This window comes from Prionailurus viverrinus, chromosome A2 (genome assembly GCF_022837055.1).
Source record: "Prionailurus viverrinus isolate Anna chromosome A2, UM_Priviv_1.0, whole genome shotgun sequence".
Taxonomy (NCBI): Eukaryota; Metazoa; Chordata; class Mammalia; order Carnivora; family Felidae; genus Prionailurus; species Prionailurus viverrinus.
Window position 1 is genome coordinate 13,618,972 of NC_062562.1, and position 23,778 is coordinate 13,642,749.

The window sequence follows — 23,778 nt, forward strand, 5'->3', positions numbered from 1 at the left end:
GATGGGGGTGCCTGCCTTGGCTCCAAGGCACAGAATGGGGCTTGGGGAGCGTGGAGGTGGCTGGGGAGCCCCGGGCCCCCCGAGGGCTGCTCTGTTTACCCGTGGCTGCCCGCCCGCCTCTGATGCAACAGGCAGGCTCTGGTTACGTGAGGGCAGCAGCTGGAGCAGCTCTGGGAGCAGCCAGGGTGTGTAGGGAAGGGTCTGCCTGATCTGAGCTGGCTGGGCCTGCCCCCCCACGCACCCTCCTCCCTGTCCCTTCCCACCACTACGGCTCCCTCCCATGTTCCTGCCACTCCGTCCCCGCCCCCACTCATACTCCATGCCTCTTTCCCATTCTGGCCAGTTCCGTCTTCTATCATTTGCACTCTATTTCCTATAACAGCCCCTCCTTTTTGTCTCTACCCCAATTCCTGTCCTATACCCTCCCCCTTCAATGGCTATGTCACCCCATGTGAACCTGCATCCCCCATCAGGGCAGTCAAAGTCTCCACCTCGGTCTTTTCAGTTGAGGGGACACCCTTAGTTGCTAGAGTAAGAGGCTGGAGAGTAGAAGGGAGGGTTGGGGGCCAGGGGAGAAGAGAGTGGAAAGGGCCACAGAAGGGGACCTGGGAAGGGGGCCTAGAGGATGGGGTAGTTGGGGGTGGGTGGAGGCAGGAGTGCGAAGGTAAGGAGGTGGAAAAGCTGCTTCTCCCAAGTCCCCGTCTTCCAGATCCTTTCGCACAGTATCAGAAGGGGAAGGCTTTGACGGACGCTTCATGGCAAGTGCAGTGTGGCCCAGCAGGCAGGGCCTCAGGGTTGGAGAGCCTGGGTCCCCATCCCAGCTCTGGTTCCCACTCACTGCATGACCTCAAGCTGGTCACTGCACCACTGTGAGCCTGTTCGCTCATGTGAAAGTGGGGGAAACAGCAGCCCCTCCTCCTGGAGGCTAGAATCATTTCAAGGCCCACCTTCAAAGCCCCCTCCTCCCACTTGGGGCTTCTCTACCCCCATCCCTCCTTCCAGCCCAGCGCTGACCCAGGGGGTTGGAGATGTCTGTGTCTGACTCTGTCTCCCCCATATTGGAGGCTCCTCTGCCTCACGTGTAGTGGCACCAAAGGGGTGTCTCTGAGGGTTTCTTGAAGAACTGGAGAGCCCCGGAGAGGGTCTGAGTGATGGTGGGGCATGGGGACCAAGCTGGAGGCATTCAGAGACCTTTCTGGGGGATGTGGCAGGGCTAGGAAGGGGTTTCTCAGCGGTAGTACCCCTCTGGGAGTGTACAGCAGGCCTGAAATAAAAACCAGGACTCAGGGGCGCCTGGGTGGCGCAGTCGGTTGAGCGTCCGACTTCAGCCAGGTCACGATCTCGCGGTCCGTGAGTTCGAGCCCCGCGTCAGGCTCTGGGCTGATGGCTCGGAGCCTGGAGCCTGTTTCCGATTCTGTGTCTCCCTCTCTCTCTGCCCCTCCCCCGTTCATGCTCTGTCACTCTCTGTCCCAAAAATAAATAAACGTTGAAAAAAAAAAATTTATTAAAAAAACAAAACAAAAAAAAAAAAAAAAACCCAGGACTCAGATTTGGGCTAAGGACAAAAAGCCAAAAGTGAAGTCTGATTCCCATTTTGACCACTGTGGACCAACCGGGGGCAAGTCACTGCCCTCTTGGGCCTCCTTTTACCCCACCCACAGATTTGAAAGAGACTGGGGTGGTCCACAAGGTCCCTTCCAGGTCATCCCCACCCTCATGGGTGCTAGGCTCCAGCTTGAACGCCCCATGGCACAAGGGAGCTCATTGCCTCTCTCCAAGCTTCCCCCACCTCCTGTCTCTGGGGCTCTCCTGGGAGCAAATCCTACTGAGTCAGGTCTGGGAGTGCCCACACCTCCACCCTGGCAAGGAAGGGAGGCTGCCAGAACAGCCCAGGAGCACATGGGGGCAGGTGCAAGGTCCTGCTGGGTAATCCTGCCTCATGGAATCTTAGTTCACTCTCTGAAAAATGGGAGCGAGGGCGTATGGAAAAAGGATGGAGGATCACAATGCACCTACCAGGACCGGCCAGGAAAAGTGGACAATGACCACTTCCGAGGCCTGACCAAGGGTTTGCCTCTTGCGCCCCCTGGTGGCCCAGGGGGTGTGGGCGTTCTCTAGGTGGGAAGTGCAGGGAGGGACATGTAAATGAAATGCAAATAAACCAGCCAAGTTCGGAGCCCTCTGACTTGAGAGTCGTGAGGGGTCTTCAGTCTAAAGACCTGATCTTTGAATGGAGAAGACTATTAGTCACTAGTTGAGATCGCACCCAGGGACTGTGGGTGATGGGGAGCCCTGGGAGGGTCTGGGGCACCCCAAGACTGCACCCTACTAGCTCACAGCACAGGAACAGTCCAAGGCAGCCCCTGGAAAATACGCAGTTCCCTCACTTAGCCGCCTGTTTCTCCTGCCGGTCTCACCCCTAGGTCTGACAGGGCTGGCCTGTCTTGCTCACCAGGGCATTCCCCGGGCAGGGCCTGGCCAACAGAGGGCAGTCAATGACTGCTGGATGAATGGCTGTTTGATGGACAGGTAGGAGGACAGAAGGACGAGTGCCTTCCGAGCGGGCAAACGGTGACAGTGACTTGGTGGGGGGGCTACACACCAGTCAGGGCCTCTAATCAGGTGGACCAGAGGATTCTCCCTCCCCACAACCTGGGCTGGGGCAAGTGGGGAGGCAGGATGGCGGCACAGAGGCCCCTAATACACCCTAGAAAGGGGAGAGAGAAGGGACTCCTATTTCCTGGCAGTGGGAGGTGGTCCTTCTTCCATATCTCCTGTGTCCACGAACCCCTTCCTAGGCCCTCAGGCCCCTCCACAACACTGACACCCCACCAGGACCCTCTCTCTCTCCCGTAGGGTCCCCCTGACCCTTGCCGCCTCTCTCTTCCAACCACTCACAACACCTAGGGAAGTGTGGGGAGATCCTCTCAGAGCAGTCGGCCTAGGACTCACCCGGACTATACTTCAAACAACTCCATTCTGATCTTCCTGATATCTGGTGCTGGATACTGCACTGGCAGCCGGCGGGCCTTGGAGGTGTACAAACTGCGGACCATGATCTTCCAGGCTTGAAATTCACAGTGGTCAGTGTGGGCTTTTCTGCAGTCAGCAGAAATGGACTCAAAGCAATTTTGGCAAATACAGTTACATTAGAGACCAATGAAACTGAATAATCAAGATTTACTGGTGTCAGGTACAGTTGGATCCAGGACTCCATGCAGTGTTCTTGGGTCTCCCCTTCCACCTGCCTAGTTCAACAACCCTAGTGGGAAGACAGTGACTTTTCCAGGCTTCCCAACAAAATTCTTTTTTTTTTTTTTTTCCCAGCAAAATTCTTGAGTGAGACCTCTCACAAGGTCACACGCTCATTTCTACCCAATCACTGTGACTTGGGAGGTGGTGGCTCTGATTGGCCAGGCCAGTGTCCCACATCCACACCTGGAATGGGACACTCCCATTCCAGGCTTTTTCATATGGCCTGAGCCTGGGGTGGGCATTTCTGCTCAAGACAGAATGCAGACCGTGCAGGCAGATACACAAATGTCCACCTCAGCCTGTAGAGAAGGTCCAATCCAGGCTTCTTTGTCCAGATGGAGAAAAGGAGGACCAGGGGTGCCTGGGTGGCTCGGTTGGTTAAGCATCTGACTTTGGCTCAGGTCTTTATCTCATGGTTTGTGGGTTCGAGCCCTGTGTCAGGCTCTGTGCTGACAGCTCAGAGCCTGGAGCCTGCTTCAGATTCTCTCTCTCTCTGCCCCTCCCCCACTCATGCTCTGTCTCTCAAAAACAAATAAACATTTAAAAAAACAGAAGAGAAAGAAAGAAAGAAAGAAAGAAAGAAAGAAAGAAAGAAAGAAAGAAAAGAAGGAAGGAAGGAAGGAAGGAAGGAAGGAAGGAAGGAAGGAAGAGAAGACCAGACCAGAGAGGCCCAGCTCTAGGCCCCATGTTATACAGCAGGAAGCACAGTAGGACTCAGTCTCTGGAGTCTGCTGTGTGACCTTGTACAGGTCATGCCACCTCTCGAAGGCTCTCTTTCCCCATATGTATTTGGGGGTAACACCTGCCTTACCAGGCTGAGGATGAAAGATGAAAAGATAAGCCTTGAAAAGCCCCCAGTGAGGTTCCAGGCACACAGTGGGTGGTTGTTCAGGATTAACAGAGTGGCAATTACCGGTCGGGGGGGCCGTGGCCATGACTGTGTCCGTGATCAATGGGGGGCAGGTAGGAGTCCACAGGCAGCAAAGCCTTGTCTCCAGACATTCACAGAGGGGCCCAGAGGCGGCGCTGAGCAGAAGCAAGAGGAATGTGCTGGCCACACCTGCTTGGTCTTCAGTCCCTGCCAGATTCCACAAAGTTGTGTCCAAAGGCCCCAGCTTTAGTGGGGCTAGGGGATGGAGGGACAAGGGTCAGAGAGAGGTCTGAGAGACCGTCAGGGTGGCAAGGTCACCCTGATGAGATGGCACCTGAGGCAGGAGGTACTAGGTGGGATGGGGGAAGAGGTGAAACCCCGGGGTAGGACTCCCAGCACTTCTGGTCAAGGCAGTGACTGTGCCTGGCCTCTCTGAGCCTGCTTTCTCTTCTGTAAAAGGGAACTGTGCTAGAGGCCCTGGACTGGAGAGGCAGGTGAAGTCAGACGCCAGGGGAGACTGTGACTTGACCCTATAAAGGTTACCAATCACCCTGTAGGGAACAGTTTGGGGGGAAAGTGCGGGGTGGAAGGCTCCGAGAGGGGCAATGGGGCAACAATTCTGAAGAGGAAGGGGGCAGGGCCTGTAGGGATAAAGGCGGGGTCAGGAGAAGCCACAGAGAATTTTATTCCAAGGGGGCGCAGCAGCAGAGGGACAGCAGATGACAACAGGGTGTGGGGAGGGCAGCAGGGTGGTGTCCTTGAAGCTGGATGGTGGGAGTGACGAGGGCAAGGAGAAGGGAGTGGAGAGATGGTGGGGCGTAGGCCCAGGGCTGGTGGGCAACACTGTGTGGGCCACTGGGATGAGTTGCTGACCCTCTTGGTAGCCCCTCTTGCCCCAAGTCCTCCCAGATGCTCCCTAGGCAATCCCACAGCCAGCGGGATTCCTCACTACCCCCAGCCGGAGAGCTAAGCCTGGCACACACACAGCAGGTGCTCAAAAAGTACTTCAACTGCATACACATGAATTCTGCTGCCTCTTGTCTCTGGAGACTGTGGCTCGGGGGCTGTGGAGGCCCCATCCCACTCATGCCTCCCAAGCCCTCTGAGAGGGCCTCTGTGGCACAGAGCGCCATCGTAGTGCTGGCAAATGGGCGGGGCTTTGAGAACTACAACAGCCAGAGCTCAGAAGTCCCTCAGATGCCGCCGATCTGCCGGGGTCGGCCGTACATGGGCGCCGAGTAACAACGTGCCAGGCCTTTCTTGGTACCATGCTCTCCTCACACAGTCGATCACACCTCCCGGTATTGAGGCCTTCCTGCAGTCCTCTCCCATCAGGTTCTTGGCCTGGCCACGTGGCTGGCCTTGACCAATGGAGCATCCGCGGTGTGAAGCAAGAAGAGGTCGGATGGGCACAGGCACACGGGGGCTGCCCTCTGGGCACCCGGTCACCAGGAGAAGCCTAGGTCGGCCTGCTGGGGAGGCCACGCGGAGGGGAACGGATCCCCTGCTGCTGACGGCACGGGTCCAGATCCAGATGTGTGAGCGAGGCCACCTCTGACTATGAGCCCCTTTGAATTCTGATGAGTGCCAGATAGTTGTTAAGTCCAGAAAAACTGCCCAGCTGAGCCCAGCCCAAATCGCAGGACTGTAAGCAGCCAAATGACTAGGGTTGTCAACCACTAAGTTTGGGGATAGTTTGTCATGCAGCAGTAGCTGATTGCTACAACACACATCACTATGCAGCAGCACCCTCTGCTGCCTGCTGAACCACTCTGACGGAAGGGAAAGGCAGAGACCAGAGAGGGGAGGGACTTTCTCAGGGTCACACAGCTGGCCAGCAGTGCAGCGAAGATTCCTGAGCTGGGTGGGTAGCCATCATGCTGGGCTCTGCCTGAGAGAACGCGTGGGAGTAAAACAACCAAACGTGGGCTCCCCTTTCTGTCTTGGCAGGGGGAACACAGGATCGAGACAGGGCCTGCGGCCTGGAGAAGGGGCAGGGAGTTGGCACAGAGAGCACGAGGGAGACGAGGGCTGACAACGTCCTGCGTAGCAGAGGGCTGAAGGTCCCTACCACCCCGAAGCCTCCCACTGATGAAAGTATCCTACAAGCGCAGGGAGAAAGCCCAAGAGGTTAGACGAGCAGGTCCCTTCTTGGACACCGAGAGGGTGGGTTAGTTCAGAGCATGGAGTGCAGAGGTTCACGACCCCACTTGACACTGACCTGAGCCAGAGGGGCCAAAGCACCTCCAAGTCTCTTCCGGGATCAAGCTGAGGAGGGCAGGGGTGGTTCGTCAGGGCTGGAACAAAACATGGGCAGCGTCCTTGAGGCCAATGTCAGAGGCCATCGGGCGTGCTCAGTTAGGCTGGAGATGGGTTTGGGTTACCTTCCAGTCCCCTAAGACCCCTGGCCTCAGCCTTCAGGGCATCCTCTGTAAAAATGGGACCAGCCACACACTTCAGAGGTCGTGGTTGGGACTCATGCAGGACTGGGCACTTCAAACCCGCAGAGCTTGCCAAGAGAAGTGTTAAGCAGCACTTTAAGCCGCTAGAAGCATCTTTCAGAAGCAGGCACAAGCAAGGCATCTAAAGCACTTGGGAAACCATGAATTAAAAATAAAAGATATGGCGGGGGGGGGGGGGGGGCGCCTGGGTGGCTCAGTGGGTTAAGCGTCCCACTTCAGCTCAGGTCATGATCTCACAGTTCGTGGGTTCGAGCCCCACATCATGCTCTGTGCTGATATGATAGCTCGGAGCCTGGAGCCTGCTTCTGAGTCTGTGTCTCCCTCTCTCTCTGCCCTTCCCCAGCTCACGCTGTCTCCCTCTCTCAAAAATAAACATTAAAAAAAAAAACTTAAATAAATAAACAATAAATAAATAAATAAATAAATAAATAAATAAATAAATAAGGTATGGGGGAGCCTGGGCGGCTCAGTCGTTTAAGCATTCGACTCTTGATATCAGCTCAGGTCATCATCTTGCGGTCATGGGATCAAGCCCCACGTCAGGCTCCACACCGAGAGGAGCCTGTTTGGGATTCTCTCTCTCCCTCTCTCTGCCTCTGTCAAAATAAATAAATAAACTTAAAAAAAAAAAAAAAAAAAAGGTAAAAGCTATGGCTTTTTGAGGCCCTACCGTGCAGGGGGCGCTGTGCACACTACACAGCAAGCTCTGGCCCCAATGGCTTGCACCAACCTACAGCAGGGCAGCCCAAGGCAGACAGTTCTTTAAAGAAGGAGCCCCGATCAACCCATGTCATGCTACCCTCTGTGAGAAGATGGCTGCACGTCCATTCTTACACATTCACCAGGCTTTTTTGTTTTTGACAATTCCTGCGTCTCAGTTTTCAGAACGGTAACACAGATTTTTTTTTTTTTTTCTTTCTAAATGTCTGGTGGGGGACAGGCATGCCAGACCCAGTCCCAGACTGCAGGAGCCGGACATATATCAAAGCAGAGGTACAGCTTACAGCACGTGCACATGTGCCCAAGTGCATGTTTATTAAGTTATAATGACAATATGACAAAAACTCTCTCCCCAGGGTGCGAGGACTGTTAAGTGCTTTTCATTTTTAGGCCATCTGGTCCTTGGCTTGAAGCCTCCTTCAGCTCCAGGCAACCTCCCCTGCAAGCCTCGCGGGCTCTGTCTCCCTCTTGCTCACCCACTCCAGCCACACTCGCCTCCTAGATGTTCCTCCAACACACCCAGATCACCATCCCCAGGGCCTCTGTCCTCACCGCTGTCCAACCCGGAACCCCCTCCCCGGGCTACCTCCCATCTGCATGGTGCTCAGGCCTCTGCTCCCACCTCCTCAGAGAGGCTCCCACCTCCCTTTTCTTCCTTTGCACATCTGAAATGCTCGTCTGTTCCATGTTTACCTGGTTGCCGTATGCCTCCCCGTGAGACCACGAGTACATGCATATTGGCCACCGCTGCATCCCCGGTGCCCAGCCCAGGGCCGGGCACACAGCAGAGCTCAGGACCTGGGTGCTGGGTGGCTGTACTCTCCCGTTACAGACGCCAAAGGACGAGAGGAAGCCACCAGGCACCATGAGATGAGGAAAGGGAGCTGTCTAAGGAGTGAGAAACAGCAGTTCCTGGCTGAGAAGCAAAGGTCCTTACAGCGAGGAGGCTGAGAGCAGGAGCGGGTGGTCCCGGAGCTACCTGTGGCTCTGGGCGGCAGCATTCATGTGGTCCCGGATGCTGATGGCCTGTTTCAGAAGACCCTCCACGCTGCGGAAGTAGACGCTGCTGTCAACAAGGTTCTTCACAGCACTGAAATGGGAGGATGGACCCAGTCGGTGCCACCCCGCCTTACCCTCCCCTCCCTGCGCCTGCCCATGTAGCCTCCCAACCAGAGGTTGGTGGGGGCACCTGCACGGGCTCAGTGCTCAACAGGCACCCCAGGGATTCTATGGGCTTATCCGGGGTTTAAAGTTTTGATTTTCCTGCCACACCTCGATGACGTCTATGCGACAGAGTGCATGATGGCCAGAAGCAGCTATTTTTTTGAAAGTTTTTATTTATTTATTTATTCATTTAAGTAATCTCTACACCTGACGTGGGGCTTGAACTCACGACCCCAAGATCGAGAGCGAGTCACATGCTCTTCCGAATGAGCCAGCCAGGCGCCCCGGGTGCAACTTTTACATCCTGCTGCTAGACCACCTAATGTTTTGAAGAAGCGATAAACGTGTAAAAATGGCCTTTTAGATAACCTATTCCTGCCTCTGAAGGAAGCTTATCAACTCAACTGTGAAGAGCTCTGGAGGTGAGCTTAGAGAGAACCAGAATAACTCACTACTAATTAAGGGGACACCACTGCCAAGCTGTGCTAGCCTCTGGTGTTGGTACCAGACTAACAAACATCTAATGAAAATGCCCCTTCCAACAGCACAACAGTAAAATATTCACCAGGCCACCCAGGGCCCTGCTAATGCCAGCAACTCACCTGCATAGTATCTGCAGTAGAAATAAAAGTGTCATTTTAAAGCTGTTCTATTAAAGACAAAAAACTCACTCCTATTTATTATCAGTCAGGGACCGGCTGGAAAACGGCCATGAGATCAAAGCGGGGATTGGGGGGCTATCGCCTGCTCTGTTAGCTTGTTCGTTTTAGCACTACCAAAATGCAGTCAGCTTTTCTAGTGTTTGCCCACCTGGATGAAAAGCTTGTTTTTATGGGAATGCAAACTGGTGCAGCCACTCTGGAAAACAGTATGGAGGTTCTGCAAAAAATTAACAGTAGAACTACCCTACGACCCAGCAATTGCCCTACTAGGTATTTATCCAAGGGACACAGGTGTGCTGTTTTGAAGGGACACATGCACCCCCATGTTTATAGCAGCACCATCAACAACAGCCAAAGTATGGGAAGAGCCCAAATATCCATCGATGGATGAACGGATAAAGATGTGGTATGTATATACAATGGAGTATTACTCAGCAGTCAAAAAGAATGAATTCCTGCCATTTGCAACTACGTGGATGGAACCGGAGGGTATTATGATAAGTGAAATTAGTCACAGAAAGACAAATATCATATGACTTCACTCATATGAGGAATTTAAGATACTAAACAGATGACTATAAGGGGAGGGAAGCAAAAAGAATATAAAAACAGGGAGGGGGACAACAGAAGGGGGACAAACAGAAGAGACTCTTAAATATGGAGAACAAACAGAGGGTTGCTGGAGGGGTTGTGGGAGGGGGGATGGGCTAAATGGGTAAAGGGCTTAAGGAATCTCCTCTTGAAATCATTGTTGCACAATGTGCTAACTAACTTGGATGTAAACTATGAAAAATAAATAAACTATAGGGGGGAAAAAAGCTTGCTTTTCTAAGTTCCCTCTTGAATAGTTCATCCAATTTAGTATCTATAAATTCTGCATCAACTACGTAAAGCATTGTCAACAACCAAAAGGGCTCTTTCATGTCCATAAAGGAAACATGGTCCCTTAGCATAGAGAAATTCACATCTCCCTAGCGAGAAGTGCTCAGAGCTCAGAATACACTGGCCTCATGCTTACCTCAGCATGGCCCGGTGGAACTTTCTGGAACATGACGGACACATTCTTTATCCGCTGACATGGCTGCTAAGCCCTTGAAATATGGCTAGTGAGACAGAGGAGCTGAATCTTTTATTTCATTTTAATGCATTAAAATTGAAGTGTCACCCGGAGCCCGGACTCCTTCACTGAATGGGGCAGCTAGAGGAACCGGGACAAAGTACAGACTCTGACATGTTCTTCCTTTGACCTGGGCCTTGCTGGTGAGCCCACAGCCGCGCAGGAGCTGTTTGGCAGACGTGAGAGAGAAACTCCTATTTCTTTTCTACTCTTTCTTGAGCTAATGAGGGTGTCTGAGGCCACCATCCTCAAGAAAATGCCATCCGTCTGGAAGGCCTTCTGTCCCAGTGGAGGGGCCAAGGCGGCTGATGGTAGAGCACTCGGCTCAGTACCCTCAGCAGCAGGACCTCCTGTCAAAGAACCTTCGTTCGCACAACAGAAACAGGCAAGCAAACCCCGTGGTTCCACAGACTGTACTGCTGGGGTGTGTCCAGCCTCCATGAAAATGACTTAGTCCACGCAAAGGGCAAATGGCACTTCTAAATAAAACTGCCAAACTCGCGAGGCAAACGGAACAAGCCAGGACGTTAAGTATAGTCAGGGGAACCAACTGAAGAGGGGGAGGCAAGGCCAGGAAAGGTGCGATGATGAAAAGAAACACTGGCTACTACCTTTTACTCTGACATACATCTTTCCCTTGGGACTGGGAGGCGGGGGGTGGGGGGTGGGGAAGGGGTGGAATCTGAAGACTTAGAAAAAGCTAAACACAAAATAATATTAATAATAATAATAATAATAATAATAACAATAATAATAATTAAATGGTACCCTCACATTCACAGCAGCATTATCCACAGTAGCTAAAACGTGGAAGCAACCGAAACGTTCATCGACAGATGGATAAACTGAGGTGGGTCTACGCAATGGAATACTACTCAACCTTAAGAAGGAAGGATAATCCAACACAGGCTACAGCATGGGAAGACCTGGAGGACAGCATGTTGAGTGAAAAGAGATGGACAGAAAAGACAAATACTGTCCGACTCCATTTATGTGAGGTCCCCAGATTCATACACAGAACACAGAATGGTGGGTGCCAGGGGTCAGGAGAAAGGGAAGGGCGGGGTTAGTGTCTGACGGGGAGAGTTTCAGATTTGCAAGATGAAAAAAATGCTGGCAATGGAGGGTGGGGATGGCTGCACGTGAATGTATTTAATACCACTGAGCCGTATACTTAAAAAGAGTTAAGGTGGCAAATTTTATGCGTCTGTTATACACTAAAAAAAAAAAAAAAATTGGAAAGAAATAAAAATGTAAAAATAATCAGCTGTATTTGTGCTGTGGCCCTCCTCTCAGCTGCCGTCCACCCCACTGGCCAGTCTGTGGTCCTGGATGTGGGAAGGAAAAGGCCCTTGAGGCACTGGCTCCCTTCCCAGATGGCATCTCCCCTAAACCTTTCCACCCCTTCCTACGACACATGGGGAGGGGCTCCACTCGGGAAGAAGCCTGCCTGAGGCACATGGGGGATGGGCAAATGGTGAGAAGCACAGGCCTGGATTGGAACCTGCTGTGTGGCCAAGTAAGTCGAGATCCACATGCCTCAACTCAGATGCGTTTGGCAGGAGAAGGTTCACTGGAGAGCTGGCTGAGATGCCCCGGAATGTCCAAGAGGTGACCCTGGGGTATACGGGGACAACCCCGGCAGTGGGGAGGCTACAAGGCTCACCTGCAGGCATACTCCACTGTGTAAATGGCTCCCTGGCTCTGCTCCTCCCATCGCTGCATGTCAGCCTGTGGGAGACAGGAAGCTGTTAGCAGGAGGGCTGCTACCTCCACCCTCTCAGTTCCTGGGATGGAGCACCTGATCACCCATCACCATGGCCACAGAGACCAGCCCCCTCCATCCTGATCTTTCCTCCTGAAAATCCCCTCCCTCACCGGTCTGGGCTTTCCGCCAACACGTGGCTACCATGCCTCAGGGCCTTTGCACCGGCTGTTCCCTGGCCTGGCACATCATTCCCTCGGGTCCTCATGCAGATGCTTCCTTCTCGCCATACAAGTGACAACGAATGCACATCCGGCCACCCCCTTCTTCCATATCTGCCCCCAAATCTGTCCACCCATGGCCTCAACCTGTCTCAGTGACCTCGTGCCTCCTTGCTGCTGTCCCAGCCTTGACTCCTCCCCCAACAGCCCCTGTTCCACGTAGCAGGCCCCAGATCATGAGGTGAGGACTCTGGGGGAGGTCAGTGGCAGGGGTCAGTGGGGCTCACCTTATGCTGGGCCAGCTCAGGCAGAGAGCGGCGCACGTGCTCCTGCAGCCGGTACAGGGCCACGGATGGCTCATTGGCCAGGACATAGACACTCTCAGTGAACTTGTCTGTGACTGGGCCGAGCAAATCAAAAGTTGGGGGCCGGGGTGGGGGGTGGCAGAGCAAGGGAAGGGCGGCAGAGACACAAAGAGACAAAGCATAAGACTCCTGACTGCTTAATCCGCGAGTCCAGCCAGAGCAGCGAGGGGTGTCCAGTGTCCACTCAGGAGCTGGGTCACCTGTGGTCCCAGTGATGGGTTGAAGGAGATAATCAAGAAAGGCTTTGCTCATCATGATGTTAACACATCCAGTGAACTCATGGTTTTTCCCCTCCCAAGCCCACTTGCGGTAGACACTGCTTCTGCCCACTTGGACCCTCTCACATTCCCTTTACCCCAAGGAATGAATCTGAGACTCTTCTTCGAGGGTCCTACCAGTTACTGGACCTGAAAATGCCTGGAAGCTTAGATCGCTGGGTGGCCTTCAGCCATGACTGACCATCAAGGGGTATTAAAGGCCACATCTCCTGCTGTGTGTTGGGACAACGTGGAGGTGTAAATCATCCTTCTGAGTTCTCCTGAAGCATCAGGCTGAGGATCTGCCCTGAGATCACTCCTTGCTCAGCTTCGCCTATCTCCCCTGTGAGGTTCTCCTGGTAAGTTAATTACACAGAAATCCTTACCCCACGGTCTGCTTCAACAAATGACATTCCCAGCCAGTCAGTCATCTACACCCTCCCATCCATGACAGATCCTGCTGGTTCTGCCTGAAAACAAAGTCTAAATCTCACCTATTCTTACCACTACACTGCCCACGCTGGTCCAGGCATGGCCACCTCTCGCCAGGACGCCAGATTCAGCTCCTTCCTGGTCTCCCTGCTTCCGCTCTGCCAACAGTCCAATCTCCAAACAACAGATGGAGTGATCTCCTAATGAACATATCAGATATGTCCCTCCCTTATCTGAAACCCTCTTATGGCTCCCATCAGCCAGAGCGTAAAATCCACCTAACTTACTATGGCCCATAAGGCCCTGTATGTTCTTCCTGCTGTTAACTTCCCTGCCTTCCTCACCATCCAAGGCACAGTGGCCTCCTGGCTGTTCCTTGGACACTCCCAGTACTGTCCAAAAGAACTTTCTGAGATGACCGAAAGGTTCTATAATCTATAGTGTCCAATAACGTAGCCACTAGGCACATACGGCTGGCCACTGAGCACGTGGCTGAAACGTGAAATACGACTCCCAAATGGAGTTTTTTTTTTTTGTTTAAATTTTAATTCCAATAGAGTTAACATACAGTGTTATGCTAGTTTCAGGTGTACGATATAGTAATTCAATAATTCTACACATTACTCAGTGCTCACCATAAGAATTTTAAGTTTTACCTAATTTTAATTAACTGAAATACCCATAAATACTGTGACCAGTAGCTGCTGTATTGCTGCCCAGGTTGTTCTGCCACTGACCCTCTCCTTCCCCCATGGGCTTCTCTTTATCCCTCATGTCTCAGCTCCTGGGCAAGGCCTTCCCTGATCACCACGCTTAACCGGATGTCACTTCCATCTCATTCTCAACCTCAGCACCTTGTTCATTTCTCTTATAAATTCTCATTCTTTATTACATTACATTTTTACAAAAACAAAAACAAAAACAAAAACAAGTTAAAGCTTGGATTCTTGAGGGCAGGGGCTTCTGGGAACCTCAGTTTCCTTAGCTGTAAAAATGGAATAATAGTACCCACCTCAAGGTTTGCTACAGAGATGGACCCCATGCTGTGCCCAGTGGAGTGTAGTTAACAAGACAGAGAACTCTGGTGCATCTGGGAGTCAAGGGAGGCTGTGCATTGAGTCTGGCTAGTGTCAGCATGTCTAGCTCACTGCAACGCCCTCAGTAGGGTAGAGCCCATCCTGCCACCTCCAAACTGAGTGTACTCTTATCCCTCTTAGTCCTCCTCGTTTGGAAAATGAGCGTAAGAGCTTACCCTTCAGTGCTGCTGCAAAAAAGATGAAATGAACTATACTTGTGCCTTCTAAATAATTAACTAGAGGGGTGCCTGGGTGACTCAGTCGGTTAAGCAACCAACTCTTGATTTCCGCTCAGGTCATGACCTCACAGTTGGTGAGTTGAGCCCAGCATGGGGCTCTGCGCTGACAGTGGGAAGCCTGCTTGGGGATCCTCTGTACGTCTCTCTGCCCCTCTCCCACTTGTGTTCTCGCTCTTTCTCAAAAATAAACTTAAAAATAATAACTAGAAATAACGTGTGTCATAACAAAAACCTTTATGATTTAACAAGTCTGTGGCGTTTGGTAATTTGTAACTATGTGACTTACAAATATTCGATGTTAACGTAAACCTAAACAAATACGTAACCATATACGGAAGTAACACGCACAGCGATTGCCACGTCACAGGCGTTCTTTCAATGCATTACAAATAGCAGGTCATTGAATTCTCACATCAAACCTATGGGGGCGGGGAGAGACTATTATACTTCCCATTTTACAGATGACAAAATCGAGGCACGGAGGCACTCTAAAGGTTTTTAAACTAGTCAGCGGCCGAACCAGGATGCAATGGTGGTCCAATTAGTTCCCCCGCATGCTCCCTCCAAGCCTTTGCCCCCTCCTGCACTCTGTCAGGTCACCCTTCTGTCCAGCCCGGGGCTCAACACAACCTTTCTTTCCCTTGAGTTGCATCTCCGGTTCCTCCATAACGACCGCGTACAGATTCCGAGGACCGGAAGCGGAAGTCCGGCTATGGGGAAGGCTTCTTAAACCTTCCCCTACGAAACCAGACGCCGTGGTGCTCCAGTTCCGGTGCCAATTGGCCTGCCCGCCTCACTACTTCGTGTACCTAGACTGGAGAGGAACCCTGAGTGAGAGACTGGGGAAGGAGGCACACCAGTAGACGGGTGAGGAAGGGGCGGAGACCCCCTGAAGCTCCAGGAGGGACACCCAAGCAGGAAGGGGCAAGGGCACCCTCCCTTCACGAACTCCCTTTTCCGGGAGCAGACGAATTAGGGAAACGCTCCAAACATTGTCCACTTCGGGCCACATAAACGGCCTCTTTGTACCCTCCTATTGCCATCAGATTCTTGCACATGCTCACACGCCCCCAGGACCGCAAAGAAGACATTGTTATGAACGGAGGCGACAGTAGTGTTGCCCCTTTAAGTCCCGACACCTCGACTTTTCCCCGCCCACCACCTTCGTACAGGAGAGAGCCCCGCCCGTCCTGGAGCAACTGGAGCCTAGCGTCTCCCTCAGGAAAAACTTATGGGTGGAGCTGGGGGGGGGGGTAGTGACGCAAGACTGTCTCAATGAAATCCTCTGAGCCCTCTGAGGCTCCACCCATCCCTTCAGACCCTGCCGGGCTCCCTCCGGAGCTGCCTGGACAAGAACGCGCAGGCGCAACAGCATCGCTTGGGCCCCAGCGGAAACCACGCCCCTCCCCCAAGTCTTAAAGGGCCAGTAGCAGCTTCTATTGCTCTTGCCTTTCGGCACTTTTGGGGAGGCAGGGTGCGCAGGCGCAGTGGGGTGCTCTGAGGTGGGGGTAGCGGTCGCGTATCAAGTTGCTCTCTGTCCCGGCAGAAGAAACCAGGGCGCTGAGGAACCAGGTTCCAGCTTGCTCCCTCCTATATCAATTGAAGGAGAAAAGTTTGTGAATTGGGCCCCCAAGTTTTGGGGGACCCGGACTTGCGGCGTGGGGTGACAGACGAGGCTCGTTAGAGGTGAGTGGACCTTTCGGATCTGTTTGGGAGGGGCCGGTGGGATGGGACCGATCACACTTTGTTGAGCAGTCACTTATTCCGGGGACCCCCCCCCCCCACCACCACGCAAGAAAAAAATAACTACAGTGAACGTTTATTAAGCTCTGCCCGTGTATCAGGCCCCCAGCTTTGCTATGTACAGGCACGGTGCTAAGACCTCATTTCCCCATTTGATTAATGAGGACACTGAGGCTCAAAGAAGTTAAGTCATGTGCCCAAGTGCTCACAGCTTATAAATGGTGGGATTCGAACCCAGATAGCTGAACCCATTTTAAGTAAAGCATGTTGTATGTGCCCTGGTAGCGGGGGAGGAATGAGCCTGAAAAGCAGTTGGACTGTGGTTTTAACTTCCCGCTGAGCTTGAGTTTACCCACCCTCACTGTGAAAGGCCGGGTATGCTGTTGGTGCCTACTTAATAGGAGTTGTTGATAATTAACTGTTATCTTTTGGCGCTTCTGCCAGCTTCCCCCATGGAGCCCACCCAGCCGGCAGAGGACCTCAGTCTGACCCAACAGCTCCCCATCCCAGAATTTGGGGACCCTGAGGACCCCAGCGATGAGGCCCCCGATGGCTCAGACACTGTGGTGCTCAGTCTCTTCCCCTGCACTCTGGAGCCTGGGAATCCTGAACCGGATGCTGGCGCCTCCTCACCGCAGGGTAGGTAGGATGTTTCCCCTGGACTCCTGCCTCTGGGATGCAAGGACAATGGAATGTCAGGCTCAAGACAGGACCTCTGTCTTTATGTTCCATTACCCAGAATGTGTCTTCCCTCTCCACCCAGTGAGGAATTGCTTTATATGTATATATATGATGGCTAGATTCCCCATAGCATAAAAGTTCCTATTTTAACCAGACTTGCATACAATTCAGTGGCGGTAAGTACATTCACATTGTGCGTAAGCCCCCCACCCCCACTCTCTCTGTTGTTCCAGAGCATTTCCGTCACCCCAGAAGGAAACCCAGTCCCCATGAGGAATCATTCTCCATCCCTCCTCCCCTGGCCCCTGTCAATCACTAATCTTTCTGTCTCTATGGATTTCCCTGTTCTGGATATTTCATATAAATGAATCCTACAACATGTGGCCTTTTGTGTCTGCCTTCTTTCATTCAGCATGATGGGTTTTTTTCACTGTTTTAAGTTTGATTTATTAAGTTTGATTATTAAGTAATCTCTACACCCCATGTGGGGCTTGAACACATGACCCCGAGAACAAGAGTTGCATGCCCCTCTGACTGAGCCAGCCAGGCGCCCCTCGGCATGATGGTTTGGAGGTTTGTCTGCATTTGCAGCATGTGTTTGTGCTTCATTCCTTTTTATGACCCAATAATATTCCATTCCAGACCACATTTCTTTTATCCATTCATCCATCGATGGACCCTTGGGTTCTTCCTCTTTAGGCGATTGTGACTAGTGTTGCTGGTACATTTGTGTACCGGTGTTTGTCTGAACAGTTGATTTCAACTTTTGGGGGTAGATACCTAGGAGTGGATTGCTGGGTCAGATGGTGATTCTGTTAACCCTATTAAGGATCCAAGGATTTCTTTTTTTTTTTTTTGAGAGAGAGAGAGAGCATGAGCAGGGAAGGGGCAGATTGAGGGAGAGAGAGAATCCCAAGCAGGCCCTGTACTCTCAGCGCAAAGCCTGATGTGGGGGTCAAACTCACGAACTATGAGATCATGACTTGAGCTGAAATAGACCAACTGAGCTACCCAGGTGCCCCTCAAGGATTTCTTTTGACTGGAGTCCTTGAACACGTCTAATTCAGCCCCTCCTGGGGCCTTGGTCCCTGCTGTTCCCTCTGTGTGGAACATTCTGCCTCTACCCAGGGCTGGTTTCTTCATCTGGCCAAACTCTCAGTTGGTATCACCTCCTCAGAGTGGCCCTCCCTGACCATCATGTCTGAAATGGACTCACCCCTGGCCCTCCCCTCTCTCCACTCTCTTCTACCTCCTTCTTTTTCTTTTGTTTTAAGGATACTCTTTTTTTTCTTAAGTTGTTTTTATATATTTTTTAATGTTTTTATTTATTTTTGAGACAGAGAGAGACAGAGCATGAGCGGGGGAGGGGCCGAGAGAGAGACACAGAATCCGAAGCAGGCTCCAGGCTCTTAGCTGTCAGCACAGAGCCCGACGCGGGGCTCGAACTCACAGACTGTGAGATCATGACCTGAGCTGAAGTCGGACGCTTAACCGACGGAGCCGCCCAGACGCCCCATTTTCTTAAATTTCTTTTAACATTTGTTTATTATTGCGAGACAGAGAGACACAGAGCGTGAGCAGGGGAAGGGCAGAGAGAGGGGGAGACCCAGAATCTGAATTAGGCTCCAGGCTCTGAGCTGTCAGCACAGAGCCCGACGCAGGGCTCAAACTCACAAACTGCGAGATCGTGACCTGAGCTAAAGTCGGTCGCTCAACCAAGTGAGCCACCCAGGTGCCCCTCTTCTACCTCCTTCTTATTTCTCCTGAATACTTAGTTCTCTCCTTCTGTCTGACTCCCCACTCTTGTCGATGTGCCCCTTGAGGGCAGGGACTATGTATCGTTTGCCCAGAACATCACCAGGTGTAGAGGAGAAAGGTGAACCCGGGTATCCAGGAGGGCAGAGTGAGTGAATGGTGGAGTGAGGCACTGTCTTTGGTAGCTCCAAACCCCGAGGGTCTGGTCTGAAGCCTCAGAGACATACTAGGAGCAAACTGAGGCCCTTCCTCTCTCTTCCAGGAGGCAGCTCCCTGAAGCACTCCACAACCCTCACCAACCGGCAGCGGGGGAACGAGGTTTCGGCCCTGCCAGCCACCCTCGACTGTAAGTGGGCCTCCAGTCCCTAAGGCGGGGAGAGGTAACAGGTGCTAGTAGGTAGCAGGGGCCGGGAGGAGCAACTTTGGATGGGGTAAACTGAGGCATGGAGCAGGGATGGGACAGGTGAGGACTCTGCCTCTCTCTGGCCCCTAGCCCTGTCCATCCACCAGCTCGCGGCCCAGGGGGAGCTGAGCCAGCTGAAGGAACATCTGAGGAAAGGTGTGTGTCCACACGAGTACTGTGGTGTGTCCGAATGTGTCTGACCACACGTGCTGGTGTGTGCACGTGGGTATTGAAATGACCTGAGTCTCCACAAGTGTGCCTGTGTCCACCCGTGTGCTCCCCCTCATGTCTGACCCCAGCCACCCGCCCTGTCCCTGCTCCCACAGCACTGGGGAGAGTGGGCAGGGGTGCATCCCAGTGGTACCACCCCCCTCCTGCCAGGCGACAACCTCATCAACAAGCCGGACGAGCATGGCTTCACCCCCCTCATCTGGGCCTCCGCCTTTGGAGAAATCGAGACTGTCCGCTTCTTGCTCGAGTGGGTGCGTCCCAGCCCAGCTGAGGGCTTCCCAGGAACTTGAGGGTGGGCTGGGGTCTCGTCTGAGTCTGCTGGTGCCATGTCTATGAGAAGGGGCTGCCATGGGTACCCCAGGATTCCAGGGGATGCCCCCACCCATCCCATCACCACTGTCTCTATTCCCCCTACCACAGGGTGCTGACCCCCACATCCTGGCCAAGGAACGGGAAAGCGCCCTGTCCCTGGCCAGCATGGGCGGCTACACAGACATTGTAGGGCTGCTACTTGAGCGTGACGTGGACATCAACATCTACGACTGGGTGAGGCACCACCCACTGGCCCTGGGCACCTTGCAGGGTACCAGGCCTGCTGTGGGTGCTGAGAACACAAGACAGCCTTCTCTGAGCCTTACAGAGCTCCTAGTTTGCGGGGAGGGCAGCCGACACAGAAACAGCTGAAATGTAGTGAATAGCACTGTAACAGCAGACACACAGGCAGCCGCAAGAGCCCGGAAAGCGGCCTCCAGAGTCCAGGGAAGTCGAGGAGGGTTTCCTGGAAGAAGGGGTATCTAAGCTAAGACCCAAAGGGGGAACGAGGCCAGGTGTTGAGCAGGAGGAAGAACCACATTAAATTGGAGGGCTGGGGGTGTTGTGAGAATTTGGAAAAGACAGAATGTCGGTCGCCCTTGCCCCTGCCTTTGACAGAATGGAGGGACGCCACTGCTGTACGCCGTGCGTGGGAACCACGTGAAGTGCGTAGAAGCCTTGTTGGGTAAGTGGGAGTAGCAGCTGGCCCTGGGGGCCTCAGAGCCCCAGCTGGCCCCACAGGAACCCTGAGGGCCAGGGAGGGGTCCAAACTCTGCTCGAACAGCTCTTGGGATGAATGGTCACTACCTGAGTTTCCCAGAGGATTGATCTGGGGACAGGAGATGGTAGGATAGTACAGGGGTCTGGCTCACCGGGTTGAACACCCACACCCTTCATGCCTCAGGGACCCTGGAGGTGGGGATTCTATTGGCCACATTCTTCAGAGAGCTCGGGTTCTCATCCAAGCCTGTAAGGGCAACCAGCAGACCTGTGGCTATACCATGAGGGATCACTGGATCTCCCAAGTCTCCATGCCCCATTCTGGGCTCCCAGCCCCGCTGCCTCTCCAGTAACACCTGCTTTGCTCTGCAGCCCGAGGAGCCGATCTCACCACTGAGGCTGACTCCGGCTATACCCCAATGGACCTTGCCGTGGCCCTGGGATATCGGAAAGGTCAGCCTGAGACACATAGGGCAGTGACAGTGTGCCATAAGCAGGTGACCACAGAGGGGTACACAGGACATCCCTCTCAGATGTCACATGCTAGCGTTGAGAGTGTTCACATTAGCAAACACGTAGTGCCACTGTGTACTCATCTGGGCATGTGCGGGAGGCTGACGTGTGTCAGTGACTGGGTTCAGGATGAGATATACACAGGCACTGGGAGGCCCAAAAGGAGGGAGGATGGGATTCAGGCTGGAGGAACCAGGCTGGAGGATGGGATCCTTGCAGAGGCCTTCCAGGATAAGGATGCCAAGAAGGAGGGGCCGGGCCACAGAGGGTCACTGAAGCCAGCCCTCTCCATGGCAGGAGGTGGGTGTGAGTAGGGACCATCGGCTGACCCCAGTTTGTTCCCCACTTCCCCCTTCAGCTTCCCCATCCACAAAATGGGGAGATCCTAATAGAACTGACCCCTTGGGGTCATGGAGAGATTGAGAGCCTGGGAGATTTCTCCTCCTTCCTTCAAGTTTTATTCCATTTGGGACAGAAGTCATTCCTCACAGCCCCTCTTATCCTTTCATAAAAGTCACCAGTCGAGAATTTTGTTTGGTAAAGATTTTTTTTTTCTTTTTTTTACTCTAAAAAGCCTCCAAAAATGCATTTTTACAGACTTAGGGGAAATTGAGTTTCCTGGCGTGGGGGCCTCCGTCTTCTCAGCTGCACTCTGGGAAGGGTGTGGATTTCCCCGCATATGAATTAGGTCCTCCGTTTGTGTCCCAGGACTTGGAGATCCCCGTTCGTTCCCTGAGAGGCGGGTGCAGTTCTCATGCTGGGACACCCCGGCTCATCCCCCAAAAGAGGTGTACAAATGGCCTCTGTCTCTGCAGCCTGCATTCGATTCATGGCCCACCTTTTCCCTTTCCTGTTTCCAGTGCAACAGGTGATCGAGAACCACATCCTCAAACTCTTCCAGAGCAACCTGGTGCCCGCAGATCCTGAGTGAAGGCTGCCTGCTGGGGACTCAGATACTCAGGGAACAAAACAGTTGACGCAGAGCTGGGGGAACCCAGAACTGGCTTCAAAGGCAGCTCCTGGACAGACAGTGGGAGGGGATCCTTCCCAAGAGGAACCAATAAACCTTCTGTGCATAACCTCAAGGACTTCACTGTGCTTCCCCAAGGGCTTCCTGGAGGAGTTAGTTAGTACCCAGTGGCCTCACGCCCTCTCCCCCAGCACGCGCAGGTGGTAGATGACAATTCGGCCAAAAAAGTCAGCGGCGTCCTCAAATGTCACCTTCAGCCGGTCCGCCTCGGCAACTGGCACAGGGAAGGTGTGAGCATAGGCAGTCAAGGGAAATAGGTAGTTCATCATTGCCCATCTGGCAGCCCCAGCTTAGACACCACCAGTGTGCTGGGTGACGGGCCACACTGTGAGCCCTTCTGAGGCTCTCACACAGAACCGGTTACCACCAGCTCATTTTACAGATGGAACAATGGAGGTCCAGAGCCCACTTGCTCAAGGTCACATACCAGGGCCCACGGTTTTCAGAGGCACAGACCGCCACCCCCGCCCCTCCCCAGAGGCCCAGGAAGGATATCTGAAGTGAGTTGTTGTCCTCAGGGTAGAAGTCCACAATCTTGCTAAGAGCCTCATTCCCCTGGGAACCTGCAACAGAGAAAGGGGCAGGTTGTGAGGCTGGGGTGCCCTCTCCAAACCCCCACCTTCCAGAGCCCTCCAGTACCTTCCAGGTGACCCCGGCGACTGGAGAAACCCCCCTGGAACTGGATCTGCAGCTGGGAGACACGGATGCGCTGAGGGAACTCTAGTATCACCCACTGGGAGGGGCCCTGGAGACAGACGGGGAAACTGAGGCTCACAATCTGTCCAGGCTCAGACAGAGCCTGCTATGTGTCTTATTCCCACAGTCGATGGGGGGAGAGGTGGTGTGAGGGGCAGTTGGCACACGTTCCCTCCGTGACCAACTCTACTGTGCCCAGCTGGAGTGCTCCCTAGTTCTCAAGGCACCCCGGACTCCTGAATCTGATTCACAGGGATGGGTGGAGGGTCCAGGGAGAGGTGCCTCACCTGGTCCGAGTTCCAGCACGTTTCCTCATTCTGATCGAACAGATGCTTCTTTCCAAACTGCCGAGTGTTGCGATTAAGCACTGAACTCACTCTGGAGGCACCAGAATAAGAGCGAAAAGACTGGCTAAACCCAGCGCCGAGGTCCCGCCCACCGGTGGGCCCGCCCCCTCCTCGCTTCCAGCTAACCCCGGCACCCCCAGCTCGGTTAACCCCAGGCTCAAGGGCCACGCCCGCCACTGCCCGTCCCCAGGGTCTCACCTGCTCACTGTCTCTGGACAAACCAAAGAGTGGGTCATCTCGGCTCCACAAAGCCTCGCAGGGCTCAGCCGGTGTAGCCGGTGTGCGTATTCCGACGCCAACGCAGCCACAGCCGTTCGACCTTGACCACGCCTCAGAGTCTACAAAGGTTTCAAAGAAACTGCAGTGACCCGCGGCTAGATTCTCACAGCAGGTTCAAGTAAGGGAAACAGGTTTCCCGTGGGTTTCCGGGGGTCGCTCGGACTCCGAGCTTCAGTCTCTGCGAACAGCGCCGAGAACCAGAGCAGGACCCGGAACCACGAGGACACCGCGCAAGCGCACTGTGACTCAGCCCTGCCCCTCCCGTGCTCTCAGGGCAGGCGGCAATTTGAACCCCGCCCCTCCGTGCCCGCCTCTTAAAGGGCCTTCATCCAGTGCTGAGTTTTCTTTTGGAGCTGGAGGAAAAAGGGAGGCACCTGAAAGAATTGTTTGCCAAGTTGTGTGCGGGGCGCCGTCTTCTGGTGCCTGAGGGTATAGAGCAGGGTATAGGGTATAGGAAGTCTGAGAGACTTCCTATAACGATATCTCCCTACCTGGGGAAGTCAGCCAAAACTCATTCCGTAA

The 23,778-nt window shown here is 53.4% G+C and overlaps 3 protein-coding genes across 20 annotated transcripts; 1 reads left to right on the forward strand and 2 right to left on the reverse strand.

The window, feature by feature from the left end:
- Positions 1-4,787: 4,787 nt before the first annotated feature.
- Positions 4,788-15,350, reverse strand: BORCS8 (BLOC-1 related complex subunit 8). Of its 17 annotated transcripts, XM_047844872.1 has the most exons (7): positions 15,177-15,350; positions 13,294-13,431; positions 12,465-12,742; positions 11,918-11,982; positions 8,288-8,398; positions 6,348-6,423; positions 4,788-6,017 (listed from the first exon to the last, which is right to left on the reverse strand). In XM_047844872.1, exons 1-6 carry the CDS (start codon positions 15,211-15,213, stop codon positions 6,390-6,392), a joined length of 663 nt encoding a protein of 220 aa, XP_047700828.1. In that variant the 5' UTR covers positions 15,214-15,350; the 3' UTR covers positions 4,788-6,017; positions 6,348-6,389. The 17 variants fall into 17 exon arrangements, 12 of the variants coding, with proteins under 12 accessions (XP_047700828.1, XP_047700864.1, XP_047700880.1 ...); XR_007149082.1 differs by lacking the exon at positions 13,294-13,431 and having other exon boundaries at positions 4,788-6,108; positions 8,246-8,398; positions 12,465-12,577; XR_007149080.1 differs by lacking the exon at positions 15,177-15,350 and having other exon boundaries at positions 4,788-6,108; positions 8,246-8,356; positions 13,294-15,170.
- RFXANK (regulatory factor X associated ankyrin containing protein) lies at positions 15,284-21,983 on the forward strand. Of its 2 annotated transcripts, XM_047844813.1 has the most exons (10): positions 15,284-15,413; positions 16,093-16,232; positions 16,734-16,928; positions 18,988-19,071; positions 19,219-19,284; positions 19,510-19,610; positions 19,780-19,905; positions 20,290-20,356; positions 20,764-20,844; positions 21,765-21,983. In XM_047844813.1, the coding sequence occupies exons 3-10, from the start codon at positions 16,742-16,744 to the stop codon at positions 21,833-21,835; spliced, it is 783 nt and encodes a 260-aa protein (XP_047700769.1). In that variant the 5' UTR covers positions 15,284-15,413; positions 16,093-16,232; positions 16,734-16,741; the 3' UTR covers positions 21,836-21,983. The 2 variants fall into 2 exon arrangements, with proteins under 2 accessions (XP_047700769.1, XP_047700760.1); XM_047844804.1 differs by lacking the exon at positions 15,284-15,413 and having other exon boundaries at positions 16,021-16,232.
- Positions 21,975-23,480, reverse strand: NR2C2AP (nuclear receptor 2C2 associated protein). Its single transcript, XM_047844947.1, has 5 exons — positions 23,176-23,480; positions 22,918-23,008; positions 22,574-22,679; positions 22,430-22,497; positions 21,975-22,164 (listed from the first exon to the last, which is right to left on the reverse strand). The coding sequence occupies exons 1-5, from the start codon at positions 23,211-23,213 to the stop codon at positions 22,048-22,050; spliced, it is 420 nt and encodes a 139-aa protein (XP_047700903.1). The 5' UTR covers positions 23,214-23,480; the 3' UTR covers positions 21,975-22,047.
- Positions 23,481-23,778: the final 298 nt, after the last annotated feature.

Excerpts from the sequence above, each read along its gene's own strand:
- BORCS8 (XM_047844845.1), bottom strand. The coding sequence starts at position 13,528 with ATGGGCCATAGTAAGTTAGGTGGATTTTACGCTCTGGCTGATGGGAGC. Across the intron at positions 12,743-13,293 it reads CAGTGTAGTGGTAAGAATAG|GTGACCCAGCTCCTGAGTGG; the intron begins GTGAGATTTAGA and ends CTGGGACCACAG. Across the intron at positions 11,983-12,464 it reads CTGAGCTGGCCCAGCATAAG|GCTGACATGCAGCGATGGGA; the intron begins GTGAGCCCCACT and ends TGTCTCCCACAG.
- RFXANK (XM_047844813.1), top strand. The coding sequence starts at position 16,742 with ATGGAGCCCACCCAGCCGGCAGAGGACCTCAGTCTGACCCAACAGCTC. Across the intron at positions 16,929-18,987 it reads TGGCGCCTCCTCACCGCAGG|GAGGCAGCTCCCTGAAGCAC; the intron begins GTAGGTAGGATG and ends TCTCTCTTCCAG. Across the intron at positions 19,072-19,218 it reads CCTGCCAGCCACCCTCGACT|CCCTGTCCATCCACCAGCTC; the intron begins GTAAGTGGGCCT and ends TCTGGCCCCTAG.
- NR2C2AP (XM_047844947.1), bottom strand. The coding sequence starts at position 23,213 with ATGACCCACTCTTTGGTTTGTCCAGAGACAGTGAGCAG. Across the intron at positions 22,680-22,917 it reads CGTGCTGGAACTCGGACCAG|GGCCCCTCCCAGTGGGTGAT; the intron begins GTGAGGCACCTC and ends GTCTGTCTCCAG. Across the intron at positions 22,165-22,429 it reads AGGACAACAACTCACTTCAG|ACCTTCCCTGTGCCAGTTGC; the intron begins ATATCCTTCCTG and ends GCCTATGCTCAC.